The sequence below is a fragment of the Pseudonaja textilis genome, chromosome 9, assembly GCF_049901715.1.
Source record: "Pseudonaja textilis isolate UNSWEBS1 chromosome 9, rPseTex1.2, whole genome shotgun sequence".
NCBI lineage: Eukaryota > Metazoa > Chordata > Lepidosauria > Squamata > Elapidae > Pseudonaja > Pseudonaja textilis.
Genome location: NC_141998.1, coordinates 27,478,980 through 27,495,549, shown reverse-complemented (window position 1 = coordinate 27,495,549; position 16,570 = coordinate 27,478,980). Strand labels below are relative to the sequence as shown.

At 49.0% G+C, this 16,570-nt stretch overlaps 1 protein-coding gene across 4 annotated transcripts in view; it reads right to left on the bottom strand.

Moving 5' to 3' along the window:
* The window catches only part of DSCAML1 (DS cell adhesion molecule like 1), an 87,874-nt gene extending 72,251 nt beyond the window's left edge, over positions 1 to 15,623 (bottom strand). For 3 of the 4 annotated variants that reach the window (XM_087939251.1, XM_087939253.1, XM_087939252.1), the window contains exons 1-3: positions 15,416 to 15,623; positions 7,168 to 7,485; positions 4,036 to 4,182 (exon numbers count right to left, since the gene is read on the bottom strand). In XM_087939251.1, coding sequence (XP_087795377.1) covers positions 4,036 to 4,182; positions 7,168 to 7,485; positions 15,416 to 15,467 — 517 coding nt within the window. In that variant the 5' untranslated portion in view covers positions 15,468 to 15,623. The remainder of the gene's footprint in view (positions 1 to 4,035; positions 4,183 to 7,167; positions 7,486 to 15,415) is intronic. The other variant, XM_087939254.1, reaches the window with a different exon arrangement.
* Positions 15,624 to 16,570: the final 947 nt, after the last annotated feature.

Genomic DNA, 16,570 nt, shown 5'->3' with positions numbered 1-16,570 from the left:
CCAGAAGAACTGCCGGCAGAACAAAGAAGCTTCTCACTGCCCCCTCCCAGCTGAAAAAAAACGGCCTCCCTTGGGAAACTGAGCCTTACTCTCCAAGATTCCTCCTAAGGCTTCGGAAGAGGTACAACATTACTTTAGCTGAGTCTACCTGCCTCCAGAGAACAGATTCAGCAGAAAGGATACAAAGGTCTAAAGGAGGAGAAAAAAAGGAGAAAGGAAGATGTGGTTGGCATCAGAGGTTTTCCAGTCTCGGGAATATCTGCATTTCCTTCCTCCTCACACTTGGCAAAATGTGATCGGTCTTTCATTGTTTCACCTCTACTCCAGAACATGTGGCCAGGCCGGGTTTTGGTGCTAGAAATGAAATTTTGCAGAAGGATTTCCAGTACATTATTCCAGATTTTCTGAATTGTGTCATATTTCCAATTAGAGCCCCAGTAGATCCAGATGCCTGTCCAGCCACAGAGCTGTGGCTATTCAGGGATGGCCGCAAGTCCCATTTCTAGTCCCACGACCTTTCCTTAAACTCCTGCATCTGTAACAAGGACTTCTTGGCAAGAGGAGTCAGAACTCAAGGCGAGACTGATCTTGACAGGAGCACCAGCAAAGTAAATAGGTTTTCAAAAACCTGTAATTTCTCTGCAACCCTTGACTTGACTAAACACACATTTTTAGACAGAAGCACAGTGAGATAGGCATTAAGCAAAAATGAGGCAGACTAATAATGGTCCATGTATAGGATAACCTTCTATAAGGGAATTTATCTTTGATTTCAGGGTAAATTTCAGCATTGTCAAGTTAACCAAATAATACAACGAACAATTTAACAAGCAAGGGGGAGATGAAGAAGCTACTGCAGCCACAGCAGCCCGGAACTGATGAAGAACAGGAGGCAACTGGGGGCGTTAAAATATTGGCTTTGAAAACAGGCCATTGGTTCACCTCACAGTGGATGCCTCTGAGAAGCTCAAGAAACAAGCCAGGCAGCCTGGAACCGTTGGCAAAGGTAACAACACTTCAAGGAACAAAGGGGACCTCCAAGAACCTTCTGATCCCTGAACCTCATCAACAGAGACCCTGGGGGGGGGAGGGGGGGAGGATTTTTATGCTGCAAAAGCTGACCACTCCTCAAATGAGGCAACTTGCTTCTGCAATAAGATATACCAAGGGGTGGCCAGAAGCCTCCAGCTGTGGGACGCCGGAGAGCGGGGACTGCAGCACCAAGCCTGCCCTTTATAAAGAGGTATGGGCAAGTCAAAGGTTGAACAAGAGCATCACCATAAATCTCAGGCAATGATGATGTCAAGACCAGATTATAATGTGAAAGTCTTCTTTTTTCAACCGTGGCAAAATCTTTTGAAGAGCAACAAGAAGAAACTTTGGAACCTGGATAAGACTGCTAAAGTGTTGCAGGTCAACTATCAGATGTAAACCCCGCCCCATTTTTCTTGTTGAAATCTATCAAACAGCAAATGCAACCCTAAGTCCTTCTGTACCAGAGATAAGTTCCTTGTGTGTCTAATCACACTTGGCCACATAAAGTATTCAATTCAATTCAGTTCAACCTTTAAAATCCACGAGTCAACAATAATTGCTTCCTGGCCAGCCTAGTTTTAGAGGTGGAAGGGCTCAAAGGTACAGGTGAATTGAAGGTGCAGCACTAGAGGACCTGCCAAAGTTTCTCACAAGACATGGTGTGGAAGTGTTAGGTGACATGATGGCAGCGAGACAGAAGCTCATCGTCTCCTTTTCTAAGGGCGCAAGCAGCACATGAGACAAATGGAAACAACCCACTGCCAGTTCCCATCATCAGTATTAAGAGTTAGGATTAAATACGGTACCAGTTATCTTCTGGACCCAATCCGTGACATCGGCAGCCTCCAATTAAAAAGACTCCAGTTCAAGAGCAAAGCTGTGGATGTCGGCCTCCAGTATCAGGCTTCAGAAGTTAAACAAGTGAGATGTTTCAGAGAACACACCTACTAGTGATCTGGGATTAAGCCAGCCATGTGTTTGGCAGCCATGCTCTGTTACCTGGCAAGGTGACAAGGCTCAGGAAAGGAATTATTAGCCAGCTCATTTTTCACTCTTTAGCAGGTCACTTTCCCCCCCCAAAAATGCTTAAATGGGTGGATAGTTAACAATACAATAGGAAATATTAATATCCAATAATTGAATATTAATAATATCTTGTGTCTTTCTCAATTCCCATTTGCTTTCTAAATATGAATTATAATTGACAGAATTATGTTCCACCAATGGCCCCAAAGTCTTGCCAGGTACCACAAGGGGCCCTAATGTGAAAACTGTTTCCCTCTTCAGGTCCCCTCCAATATACAGCACAAGTACTTGCTCAATGGCAGACTTGCTCAAGTCTCTGCCACAAAGCAATCACCTTTACGGGATTTTTTTCCAAAGAAAGCAAGGTCTACCTACACACACACATACACGCACACACAAGCTGTATCTCCAGAAGGAACAGCAACATAGTCAAGAAAGACTTGGACAATTCCTTCCTACCCATCAACCTGGAGTTGGAATTTCCCCACTAGATTATACGGGAAAATGTCTTGGTTCTAGAGACCAGCTTTCTGAAGCACCTCAGCAACCAAGTACATTCCATCCACTTCAGCCATGCCTCCAAGTTACCCCAGCCACAGCATCTAAAAATCAGGACACCAGGATCAGAAGACCAGCAGGGCCTATACAGAATTTCTTCAAAAGGGACAACCTTTATCCTACAGATCAAACAGAAAATGCTCCAGGCAAGCACAATTCACAAATCAATGAGCTATTTATTGTTTCCCCTTTATTTTTATCATGCAGTTTGTACACTGGAAAGGTCAAATAGAGGGGTGAGATACATGACTTTCTTCCTCTTCCAGGCCTATTCAAACTCTTACAGTCTTTGCAAAACTGAAGGGCATGAAATCTCCTCTTGGATGGAAGATTCACCGCAGGGCCTTGTAGAGTTTTGCCCTCAAATTCACTCAAGACAGTTTCAAGAAAGCCACCCATCTATGGTGGATTCCATTTAAATGTATTTCCAAGTCGAGCACAAACACTGATTCTGCATATAGGTGATTCTTTTTTAACGACCACATGTTCAGCGACCACTGAAGTTGCAATAGTACTAAGCAAGTGGTATTTAGAACTGGTCCTCCAAGTTCTGGCCACTACAGCATCCCTGTGGTCACAAGGTTGCAATTCCTGGCACTCAGTGACCCACTTGCAATGTGACATTGCAGTGTCCCAGGGGTGTGATGTCTCCGACAACGAAGCCAATGGGGAAGCTGCCAGGAGACACAAATCAGGACCATGGGACATCACCCCCTTAATGATGGCACAGGATCTGCTTAAGGAAGGCAGCCAGAAGTGCCATCACTATGAGGCATCGTCACTGACGTGGCACTTTATAATTGCATCACTTAGCAATGGAAATTTCAATCCTAATTATTGCCATTTGCTGAGGACTACCTTTAGCTCCCATTGCAACTGATCTCAATTGCCTTCTCTCTTGACATGAACAATAAAACAGCTTCACATTTTCTCTTTTAAATTTCATGCAGGAATGGCTATTTCCCCAATCTTTGAATGCAAAGCTTGTAAAGGTGACATACACACAGTTATATTATCACACAGGCTATATAAAAGAAAAATCATTAAAATATATATGACACCAATTTGAAAGATAAACGCTTTGGGTATACATGGCCACATGTCCTACCAAAGTTTAAGCAAGGAGATACAACAAAACAGGTCTGATTAATGCCAGAGCAAACTAAACTTGTATTAACATCCTAAGTCAGAGACACTAGGTGAAAAACTTGTTAGAAGCTTGGCAAATCACCTGAAGCAAAAAAGCTTCTCAAAGATATCTCCTATTAAGGAAAACCTAGCCAAAGTTTGTGACCAGCCTGATTAGATTGTACTTTTAACCAATGACTTTTGGAAACACACCCAAAAGTAGACCTACAAGAGACCCCTAGAAATCCCAAGCAATAGAAGGGGGAACATTGCCATTACCCCTCTTACCAGAGATGATAGAAACTGTATCTTTCTCCCAGGATACAACATTAACATATTCTTGCACTGAAGAAGGAATGAGGCACTTAAAAACAGCCACGTTTCCACGCATTGATCTTTGATCCTCCACTCGAACTGTGTAAGGTTCCCTGAACACTGGAAAGAAAAACAATAGGTGAGTAGACAGATTAGCAACTTGTGTATTTCACCCAAAATTAATGTCACACTTTCCCACATCTCTTCACCCTACAGGATGAACATCAAAGAATGCCCCAGACCATAGCTTCACTAATTGGGATAAGACTGCAATTGATATATGTGTTATTTTATCCTGATCTGCTGGTTTTCCAGCTTCAAAAACAGGAGAAGACAAAGATGGGAGAGTAGAAAATGCAGTACATGTCTCATCCTAAACTGAAGGTTAACAGAAGATGTTCATAACCTGAAAATTTGTTGCAGGTTAAAGATTTATCTTCAGCGCAACTGATTGCTATGGGTGGCTTTTAACTGAGATTCTTAAAAATGAATTTCTGCATTAAAACAATTCAATGGAAAGCTTATTAAAGCCAGTGTGAAATGAAAGAACAGATTAGAGAAACAAGCCTCTTCTGGGGACCAGAGGCAAGTGCCAAATAAGCCTCTCTGAGGATGGCATTTCACTGTTGATGCTACCTCCTCCCAGGAAACTCCTGCTGGTCTCTCTTGGTAGCCAAGCCCAGAGATTCAGAGGTCAGACTGGCTGTGAGTTAAGACTAGAGTGGAACTGCAGGGGCCTGGGCACCTGACAAAGAAGGAAAGGAGAGGCTGCTGTTGAAAACTTCCAGAACTTCATAGAACCAGAGACCTAGAAGGCATCTCAGGGGTCATCTAGTCAAGCCTTCTCTTCGGTGTAAAATCCACCAGAGCTTCTCCAACAGATGATTATCCAGACTTACATTCCAAGGCCAGCATTAGCCAAGGGGGAGTTGTACTTTAGGACTCTTTCCTCTCTTGGTTCCATCTTGCCTGTCCTTCATTCCTGGCCCTTTCCCAACCTCATAATACCAGATGTCCTCCCCCCTGAATAATATAATTCCTTATAAGTAGACACCCTGTTTTAGCTTTCCTGATAAATTGGATATAGGATATTTAGATAAAACTCTTAAAGGTAGACCTAATAGAGGAGTTACAGGGCTTAACATGCCCCCAAGATTGCTTTAATGTACAAGGAATGATTATAGTATGAAATTTGTTCTTACAGATCAAACAAACCATGCCATCGAGCAAAACAAAAATGTTAAAGCATTTCTCTTCTTCATATCCCTTCCTTTACTTCGTCATGATTTGGATTTGTTCCATCTTAGGGAGAACTTCATTGGAGCAGAGGTGAATCTCCTCTTTGGTTTTCTATTGCCACTCAGCAATTACCCTCTCTTTCCTAGGAAGTTCTCCCACTATCCTCTCTGAGGAGGAGATGGCCACTCCACGTCCAGTTTGAGAAGTCCACAAGCTGGACATGAGTGCCCAGCCCATCCTCGTGCACGGCTCCTTGCTGTTGCTGTTCCTTATCAGCTCAGAATTCAGAGAAGAGCATAAAATGGTTTTCCTGACACTTGCCACACTCAAGGCGGCAAGCTTCGTTTTAAAATACACAATGTCAGTGAAACCTTGTCCTTTTGCCTCTTTCAACTTCTTTCATATCCAAATGTCTATGGAGATTCTCAGTCATCCAGATCATGGTCGGAAAAGGTGCTTCTTCAAAAGGTGACTGGATTTTCTTTGTTTTTGCTTGAAGAGGTTTTGCTTGGTTGAGAAGCGAAATGTCTTCAAGCAAAAGAAAGTCCGGTTACTCTTTGAAAAAGCACCTTTGTTTATCTCAGACAACTCCACTGGGTTCAGATTTAACGAGATGAAGGAAAAAATGTTTTAATCCTTTGTTTCAAAGCATGCACAACTTCTACCATTTTCACATTTATTCACTTATTTTTCTAGTTAATGAAGCCCCCAATATTGGAGTTCTTCCTCTAATCCCCAATCAAAGAGTTCTGTGCTTTCTTCTGGTTCCACAGAGTATCTTTTGAGTTGCAGCAGCAACCAACTGAAGTCCAAACGGAAGCTAAACAATCATAGTCCTGACTCAGCTCAAGTGGGTCAGCTGCTCTCCATGGGAACTTCAGGTTTGGCCTATGGGCAGAGGTGCCTCTCCCTCCACCTGACCAGAGACAAATCGTTTCGCTTGCTCCCGCTGAGCGAACTTCCCTCCAGCATGATCAGATGCACTAGACGTTTCTGGGGAGTCCCAGGGCCCTTCAGTGAAATCCCAGCCCCAAGACAGAGGCTGGGCCTCAATCTCTCCAGACAGACCTGAAGTTTCTTTGCCCTTGACTCTGCTTCTTTCTGTGCTGGGCCCTAAGAAGTGAAGACATGGAGACATAGGGTTTTGGACACAACACCTGGGAGGATTTCCACAGGCCTGACCCTTGCTGAACTTACAATGAGCTAATTTCCCAACCAGGACGAAACAAGAAATGAAGTTACAAGAAACAAGGACTATCACAAGTCTATTTAAAAAGAGTCTCTTCCCCCTTGCTCCTCACACCCAAGAGAACAGGATGCAAAGGAAGAAAAGTAAAAGCTGCCTGTTAAAAATTCTAAGGAGATCATCATGGCAGGGAGCCCTCAAAATAAAAATAAAATCATGTGTACATATAGCAACAATTGTGTAACTAGTATTGTAATTCAAATAAATAATTCACTTCTTGGTCTTTCATGTCCTATCCCAACTTGTGAGGCAAGGAAGGAAGAAGCTGGTTACCAAGCTGGTCTGTGTACTTGGGCAACCGGTGTTTAATGGCTTACCTACGGGAACCAGTGGGGCCCCTCATCCACCCACTTGGCTGATCCTTGACCGAAAAGGGTCCCCCACCTGCTCCTCCCTTCCCTCTGCTTCATCAGTCCTCCAACGGCTCAGCCTGTAGCTCATAAAGGAGAGTGTCTGGGGCTCAAACACCACCCATAAAGCAGAATCATGGCTAGGGAAGACCCATCGCATCCCGGTGTATTTTCCTTCCCCTGGCAAATGTGATTCTCTGGGACCAAACTTAGCTAGCAACCCCCACCCCCCACCCCACCCCCCACTGCCCTCCCTCAGCCATCCAATACCTGCTTTGACCCGGATGTTTGGGCTCCGGATTTTGCCCACAGAGTTCTCCGCAGTGCAGAAGTAAACGTTGTCGTGGATAAAGCTGTTGAAGGCAGATGGCGAGAAGGGGTAAAGTTGAAGGGTCCCATTGGCATGGACATGGCGGATGTGTGGGACATCGTAGATGTCATCCCCAGTAGCAAGATACCAGCGAAGGGTGGCACTGGGAGATCCTGCTGCTGGACAAGGGATGACCACTCCCACAGAGCTGGAGAAGGTCACCTGCTGAATGGAGTCGTTCACAAAATAGAGGCTGGTACCCACATCTTCAGTGTGCGCTGTGAGGGCAAGCAGAAAGTGAATGCAGTTCCCGAACTGCAAGATCACCTGAACTCACCGAGCCCCTGCCTCCCCCCACCCTTGTTCCCCCGGCTCAGCAGTCCCTTCGCCCAAGTGCCATGCAAGGCTGCTTGCGAGGAGGAGAGGAGCCAGTTGGGAAAAGAGAAGCTCAAACGATCTGGAGGCTAATGGAGATTAGATGCTTTTGATAAAAAAGTTGCCGGGGGGGCGGGGGTGGGGAACATGAAGCCTAGCAGGGGAAAAGGGGACTGTGCTGTTAGACCATCAGTAGTTTTTTTTGTCCCATCCTCTGAACAGTTTGATTTGTGACAGCCAGCTCAGCGTAGTGGTGAATGCACCGGCTGTAGATGACCAGGCACAGCCTGAGGGAGGGATCAAACATGTCATCAGTCTTAAGTCCCTTCCTGCCCACAAGAGACCTAAGTCCAGCCCACCTTGAGTTCCATGGACTCTCCATCTACCGCCAATTTGTTTGGACTGTTAGTAGCTCAGATTCCTATAGAGAGTGTTAGCAGGCAATACATCTATATTCATTTGAACTGCCTTCTTGATTTCTTGCATCTAACACCAGATTAGAAACTGGGAGGCCGTCTATTTTAATGCCACCTTAGCTGAATGTCCTTGGGCCAGTCACTCTGTCTCAATTCTAGCAAGCAGGCAGTGGCAAACCAGTTCCAAAATCTTGCCAACAGCGTTGCAGTCAACACTGACTTGAAGGCGTGCGCATCTCCACAGGATCCCTCCATCGCCCCAGAGAGAAGAACACAGATCGTGGCTTTTCCTGAATGGAAGCCCCCTTCTGACTAAAGGCCTTGAAAAGCTTCCCAAGTTAGCACTCGCAGGCCTGCAGACCACCAAATTTTCCCCAAAGTGCTCCAGTCCAGGGAACAGGCTCCTGAGGGGGGAGTGCAAGATTTCCTTGGAGGTTGGGATCAGGTGGGCTTTTCTCAAGCCCAGGCCATCTCCAAGACTGAGACTCCCGTCCCAAAAGACCTTCAGCCGCACTGACAGGAAATCTAGGAAGATGGACGCATATATGTCGGAACCACCAGTGAATTGAGAACAACAAGCTGGCAACTTAAGGGAAGGCATGGAATCTGGGAGGCAGCACGCTCACCTAACGCCATTGCCAAGGCAAAAGCAGCTCTGGAGGTTTTAGTCTGGCCTAAAACAATTCCGTCCCTCACAGCCCTGTTGCCCCAGCTCCACCATTTCCCAGGCCCTGCTGTGCTCCAGTCCCCGCTGGGCTGCCCCGTCGCTCCCTGCAAGGCTGAGATCCAGGGCCTCTTCCTGGCTGCTGAAGGGTTTGGTGGCAGTTGGAGGCCCCAGAGCCATTTGGATTGAGCCCCCTCGTCAGCTGCGCTTAGGCAGGTGGCAAGGCCAAGACGGAGGACGGAGCCTTCTTGCGCCAGCCCCACAGGCAGGGCCCCTCCCTTGCCTGCCTCTTTCCCTAGCATTGCTTTTGTGGAGGTCGGAGGAGGAAGAACAGGAGCAGCCGCAAAACAGCTCCTCTATTAATATTCCAAGCCAAGTGCTTTACTGGCCCTCCAGGGAAGATGCATCCCAACTGCTCATTTGAGGAAAGGAATTAAAGCTGCGTTGGGCACAGCAATTCACACCCCATCACAAAGCAGTGATGAGACCATTAGAGCTAAGCAAGATGGGAAGAAATGCTTGTCTTTTCGTCATCATGGCAGCCATTTGGAAGCTGCAGCACGAAAGCCCTTTTGGCTGGCATTCAGAGAAACGGGAGCTCAAATGTCTTCCTTCACTTCCCTGTAGAGGGTCACAGACGCCCCTTGAAGCGGTGGGTTTCAAAGCAGCAGAAAAGTCCCCATGGAAAACCACCCATGCTGTGTCTAAGGCGGAGGGTCCTCAGCAACACAGGTGATCAGAGATTCAGGAAACAGCTGCCCTTGGCTCACTGAGAATCGCAGGAGCCATTGACCTCAATAGGAAGCGACCTTAGGTAATTTGTGGAAAGTGTGTAGAAATTCAGGGATGCCCCTGAAGAGCACCGGGAAACTTCAAACGGTCTAGAAGGCAGCATCCCTGGCAGTGATGGCAGGCCTCAGGTTGCCTCACAAGCTGCCCTTGCTGGCTTCCAGGTGAGGTTTAAGGTGCTGGCTGTAATCTATTAAGCCCTTCATGACACAGACTGACTACCTGTGATGTCAGCCTTGGCCCTTTAATCCACACGTCAGCAGGGACGGGTTCCTTTGATTCAACAGGGACATCTATCAGGACCCCAGGAGCCCACCTTCTCAATCACAGCACCTGCCTTCTAGAATGAGGTTCCCCCTGAGATCCAGAATATGTCCACCCTGAAAGCATTCTGGAGGGTCTTGCAGACTTGAATTTTCTCTGCATGTTTAGTATGTGATATGTTTATATTGTGAGGCACTCAAGAGTTGTTTGGAGCTGGATGGCGACTCAATTAAAGTAATAAATATACAAAATATGCCTTCTACCTGCTTTTTTACTCGGGGCTTATCAACACAAAGCCACATTTATATGAGAACCTCCATTTTTATCTCTATGCACTTGTAGATACAAATATGTTAACTGATGATTATTCAGAATCGAAATATAAAAATTACAAAAAGGCAAAGCGACTAAACTCTGTGAAGAATGGTTAAAAGAGTAGAGTGTTTTTTAGCCTAAAGAAGAGGAGGCGACCACTCGCAGATGGGAGGGACTCTCCTGCCAGTGGCCTTCCAAGTTCTGGAGGTGGGAAGAGGGTGTGGGTTTGTTCTCCATGGGGACTGGGGAGAGAACAGCTTCATAAAGGAAGATCCTCACTCAAAATTAACGATGAGTCCCTATGATTCTATAAGATCCTCAACAGTATGCACACTCTGCTACCCTTACAGTACCCCTGCTCTGCAATAGTTTAACTTTTGTGTTTTTAAACAACTGCTATTGATGTGTTATCTCTTTTAACCTAAGACCCTTGGGGGAGGTGACAAATATTTTGGGAAGTCCTTAATGAAATCGACACGCAGCCTAGGTGACAGAAGGGAGCAGTTCCAGCCCCTCAAGCCACGGAGTGCCCTTTCCGGAGACAAAGGGGCACCCGAGAAGTGGCAGCTGCCTCCCATGGAGCTCCCTCTGCAGCCTGCTTGGCACACACCTTCCTTGAAAGAGAGTCCCCAGCAGAAGAGCAGCAGAGAGTGCAAATCCAGGACAGAAAACAGCACAATATCTCATAAACAAAGAGAAGAAATTCAGACTGGCTGGTAAGGCCTCTGCAGGTCAAAAGAGGCAGGATAGATTTTCCATATAAAATGGAAGTTACAGGATTGGTGGCAGTTATGAGACAGACGCATAGAGTTAAATCCATCTAATCTCCTTTACCATTTAACGGTGTACATCATCCTAATTCCATCTTTCATAAAACTGCCTCCAAATCAGCAAAAGAGATTAAAAATGTAGAAAAAGCCTGCAATATTTTTAAAACAGAAATCACTTCTGGCATCTGGTCCCAAGCTTTGGATGTAACCTACATACCAGAGGCATTAATTTAGACTCTACCTTCAGAAATGATGTAAAAGGGGGGGGCCTCCCTGCAGAAACAAAGGGCAGCACAACAGTGGAACCCAGATAAAGAAAAACACATTTTCACGTTCTCAGAGAGCGATCTACCAAAATTGCAGAATACTGCAACCTAAAGGTATTGAAATATTAATGCTTCTGCTTTGTTCAAGGAATCTTTATTATCATTCCACTCCAATATTGAATTGTTTTCCTCGCTCAACTTTTACAATGTTGGCAAAGTTAGACTGGCCTGCCTAAAGAAACCACCCCCATTTAAAGATGTAAATCACAGAGATGCCTCAAACCCAGCCGACCCGTTTCTCAGCCCTCCACCACCTTCAGCTACCTCTGACTGTACAAAGGAGAGCCCACCAACATCCCATAACCAGACTCAAAGGGGGAAAGGGGCCTCTTGCAAGGGGTACCTGTGCCTTGCACAGCATGTTCCTGGCTGTCCCCCTTCAAAGACAGCTGGCTGATTGGCCCAGGAGGGCGAAAACAGTCAGAAGGTGGATATCACTACCAGTTAGTCATCTTCAGGGGAAAAGTGGTCCCTGTGATTTGGCTGCTCTTGCACAAAGATTTGGAAAGCCAAAGAACAGCCCTCCCAAATGAAAGGACTGTAAAGCACTGTGAAGTGGTATATAAGTCCAAGTGCTGTTGCTATTGCTTAGCTGACCAGAGCTGAATTGGTGCAGCAATATTGGATGACAAGTGTAGAAGAGCAAATATTTGTCCGCCGAGATGGGAAGGAGGCACATCCTGTCCCTTCTCGTGAGCTTGATCCAGTTTAAATGTCATTCCTCCCATTTCACCTGGCTTAAATTAGTCACCAACGGTCTTCAGTAAGGTTTTTGCCTCCTCGGAAAAAGTCACCTGAGAGCCAGATAGGAGACAGGCAGTCCATAAACAAGCCTCCCTCCCCCAAAGGCAGGGTCTGTTCCAGGATGATTAACAGGAATGGAGACAGGCAGGGCCGGGTGGTACCCAATGGGGGTTACGAAGAGGCTGCCCAGTAAGTCCTCTACCTAGGCACATCCCCATGCTGGGGCAAAAAGGAGGTTGCCTCTCTCTGAGAGCAATAGCCTTTGTCAAAATAGTGGCAAGAGCAGCCATGCCAGACGAAGGCAGCCTCAGGGCCCAAGCCATGAACATGCAAATGTGGCGACTCATAAGGAAGACCTTGTCCCAGTTGGTGGGGGAGGCTGCATCCCAAGAAGCCCCCACCTCCCACCACTGAGAGGATAGACTGTGCCTGCCTCTTCCAGGCCTGCCTCATTGTCTCGGGATCATCAGGCAAAGGAAGGATTGTGCTGCACCCTCCTCCGGCATTAAGAGCAAGCATTTCCTCAATGGGATTTATGAGCAACTGGGGCAAGGGGAGGGAAGAGCAGGACATCGGAATTCACTCACTGCATCTGACTCCTGCCCTACTCACACCAGGCCAAGGTCACATCCACTGGAGACCCTATCCGGTCAGGGGCTTTGGAAGACAAAGCTTGACCACAGAATAAGCCACCAATGAGCCACTAGGGGGACCCTGGCATGTGGTGGCTTAAAGTCCAGCTGCCAAGCCTACAGGAACCCTTAAAAAGTGTTCACAAAGCAAAGGCAATCCTATAACCAAAAGGAGCTAAAATGTTCCACGCAAACAGAACATCCCTGGAAGCAATGGGTTCCTTTCTATCTACTGGTTTTGCCCATTTCTGATTTCCCAAGAAACTAAAATTGACGAGGCCTCTGAAAATGCAATTCCTCATTTGGAAACTGGCTGTTCCCTTTCCTGTTCGGGGAACAGTTGCCTCCTGGCTGCTGGAGATTGGCAAGGGCTCGGTCTCTGCTCCTGACCAAAGGATGAATTCACACCTCCCAGCAGCACACTGCAGAATGGGTGGGCCGCCATGTTAGGAGGCTCTCAACACAGAAAGGAAGGCAGCTTTTTTCCTTCTCTTCTCCCCCAGAGCTTCGATGCGGACAGGAACAGATGGGGAGGCTCACACCCCCCCTTCTTCTCTTGCTGTGCTGCCAGGGACAGGAGGTGCCTACAGGATGAATGGTAAAACCAGAAATCCTGCCCAGCTCCCTCTAGACAAGGGCAACTTTTCCAGGTGGATTCCAACCAAAGGTCTTTTGCAGCCACTGCCCAGTTTTGGAGGGCTTTGAGATCCATCAGTGCTGAACAGGTATGGGGAAGGTGCGGCTGCCTCATCTGTTACCTGCTCTGAATGCAACTGCTCAGCATAACTTGGGATGTGCGAAGCCAGTTTTTTCCCAGTTTAATGAGGATCCATGTTTAATTTCCACAGCAAACAAAGCAAGGCACAGTGAAGGGGGGAGGAAGAAGGAAGATTTCCAATGGAGACCCTAGGGCAGCCTGAACTGAATAAGGAAACAGAAAATGACAGGTATTCCCATCACACTCAACACCAGGACCATCTCCAGCCTGTGACAGGAAACCAAGGTGCTCTTTTCCATTCGCTTTCCCATCACAAAAGCTGTGCCACCCAGCTCCACCCAGGAAACTCCCAACCTGTGCTTGTAAGCCATTCATAGGGAAATGGGGATTTTTAATAATGAAGAAACAAAAAGGGGTCTAATCTACTGAGAGATATTCCCAAACTTCCGTGTTTTCCTGGAACAAACAGTTGGGTTTTTTATTTTACAGGAACCCATTTCATACGGCACAAACTATTAAGCTTCTGTGCTTTGATGCACCAATATATTAAATATCCAAAATGGTTTTCATGCATTAAGACATTCCATTTCTTTTCTTAATGTCACCTAGCCTTATTATTCACTTTCTGGAACCGCTTCAATATAATACTTTGTAACAAAGAAGCAGTTGGGGTCCTTATTTTTTAATCATGGCTTCCAAAAAGGGATGAGGCTGGTGAAGATTCTCTTTCAGAATGAAGGTTGTTTGATTTGGTCTCCACAAAAACCAAACCAGCCCGGGCACCTTCCTCGCCACTGGCACTGAAAACAATCATTGCATCTCACATGAAGTTATAAGTCTGGCTGTGAAAAATCAAAAGGGTCTCAGCTCAGATTGTGTCTTCTTCCCCCCTCCCCCTTTCGCACAGTCAAAATGCAAATGAAGGCAAATCAGACACTGGCATGGATGGCAGCGACAAGGAGAAAGATCTGGGCAGCATTCTAGAAAAACAGGCAAGCCCTGGCTTTAATTAAAAAGTTTGGGGGTGATTAATCACCCATTTTCAGATATCTGGGCATGTCCCTAAAAGGAATCACAGAAATAAGTAAACGCTGTTTCTGTATCTTGCCCCCTATCACCGCCTCCGACTGAAGCAAGGGTAGAGACACTTGCTCAGCAGGAGAGAATAAGCTCATGCCAGAACCCATGAAGCCGAAGGAGAGCCTGTCACCCCGAAATGCCGCGGCAGCAGCGGCTACACGATGGGGCTGGAAGCTCCTGCACCAAACAGATGGCAGGAGCTGCCGCTGTCCGCTCTTTTATGCAGCGCAGATCGATTACTCTACATCGGATTGTAATTTCATCCAAGGCAGCCTCCCGTTGCCTTCTCATTTCAACAGCTTCATTAGTTTGGCCCCAGTTTTGACACCCAAGATCGCTGCTCCTGATCTGAAGCTGAAGCATCTGAAGGAATTGCATTTTCCACCTACCCCCATCCCATCTCTATCAAACTGCTGGGTTGGACTTATGGAAGCGCTGCCAGCTTTTAAAGGCCCGCCGGGCTTGGGAATATGTGTTTCCTGGGTTTCAGAGACGATTCTCCATCTACTTTGAGAACTGGAGACAAGAGAACAAAGCGCTAAAAGTAACGCGCTCCGCGTTAAGCCTCGAACAGTCTCGCTTGGAGCCCAGGCAAAAACGCTGCGCTAGAGTCTCTCCGACATTCCTGTAATTAAGGACGTTTCTGCAGCGACGGGCTGAGGGAGGCGGGTGGGATTCATTTTAATTTCCTATTGAATGGATTCAGGGCTCTAACCGCGCGGTTGCCAGCTGGGATTCGGAGGGGCGCTGCCTGCTCATCCCGGCAGAGGCCGGGAGGCAAACGGTCCCGCAGCGGTCCTTGCCTCTTCAGAAGGGGCTGTATGCACCCACCGTGGGTGGCAGGACAAAGGGGCGGCAGCCAACCGGGGCTCAAGGGAGGCTGCCATCCCTTCGCCAAAGGGGCAAAGAGGGAACACTATCAGCCGGCCGGCCAGGAGCAGCCTCAGTGGCAAGCCTGGGCACGCTTAGCCGCTGCCCCTACCGAGCTGGGGAGGGCAGAGGGATCGCAAGTTGCTCCCGCCTCTCCTGGAGGGAAGAACCGCCAGGACAGGAAAGCAGCTCCCGCAGAAACTCCTGAAGTTCCCGCCCCAACGGGGCGCCCCGCCGCCGCCTACCTGGGCTGGTCCAGGAGTTGAGCAGCAGGAGGCAAGAAGTGACCAGCCACATGCCATCCAGGGGGGCCGGTGCCGCGGGCGGGCGGGCGCCCTGCCTCTGCCCGTGTCCCCGGCCGGCCTTCGCCAGCTTCCCCCGTCGTCGGATGCTCCGCGCTCCGCACCGCCAGCCCGCCCGCCCGCCAGCCTCGCGCTACGCTCAGCCGCTCCGACTGTCAGCCGGCGAGCGAGCGAGCGAAGGAACGAACGAACGCACGGACGAGCGAGCTAGCGAGCGGGCGGCGAGGGAGGAGGAGCGGGCGGCCTCCCACATCCCCGCCCACCAGCCGGGAGGGGGAGAAGGGGCGCCTCCGCGCCGGGCCCTGGGCAGGTGCCCCGCTAAGGCGGGCGGGCCGGCGCGCGCCGCATCTCCTATCTCGCAGGGGTCTCTCTGCAGCCCGCCCGCCCGCCCGCCCGGCTGAAGCCCCCGGGCGCCGTGTTGGGCCCTCCGCTTACCTCTGGCAGCTGGGAGCGGCCTCCTCTCAGTCGGCCTCGCCTTTCACAGGAAGGAAATGGCGGGAAAGGAGCGCTCCCAAAAACGGCGGCGGGCAGTTCTTGCTCCCGGCCGAATCTGGGCTGGGCAGGCGGTTCCGGCGCCGTGCAGCTGGTTTCTCCTTCGTGCAGCCACTAAGGAGGGGGGGGCGGGCTGTCGGCGTCTCCTCTCCGCGGCGGACAAAAGTTTTGCGGACTCGGCGGCGGCCCTCAGGCGTCCAGGGACGGCCGTCTGGCGGCGCTGGGTCCCCTCGAAAGGCCCAAGCCAGGGGACCCCGGTGCTACTGGCCTGCCCTGCCCGGCAGCTGCGTGACACGAGCCATTCGCATGTCGAATTCGATTCCCTGGCCAACCGTGGCCAGGTTCCGGTCCTCCGGAGGACCACCGGCTTCCCGTTGGCTGGAGCCGATCTCCGGTCGGCTGTTGGAGGGCCGCGTCCCGCGCCTGCGACACGTGGGGCCCTTTCGGTCCACGAGGAAGCGGCCTCCGCCTCAGGAACCGGACCGGGAGCAGGCGGGGCTGAGCCGCGGGGCTGAGCCGCGGGGCCGCCGCTGCGCGGGCGGAGGGGCCCCGCCCCGCCCTCCGAGGCGGCAGGTGCTCGTCCCCGCTTCTGGACCCCGACGGGCC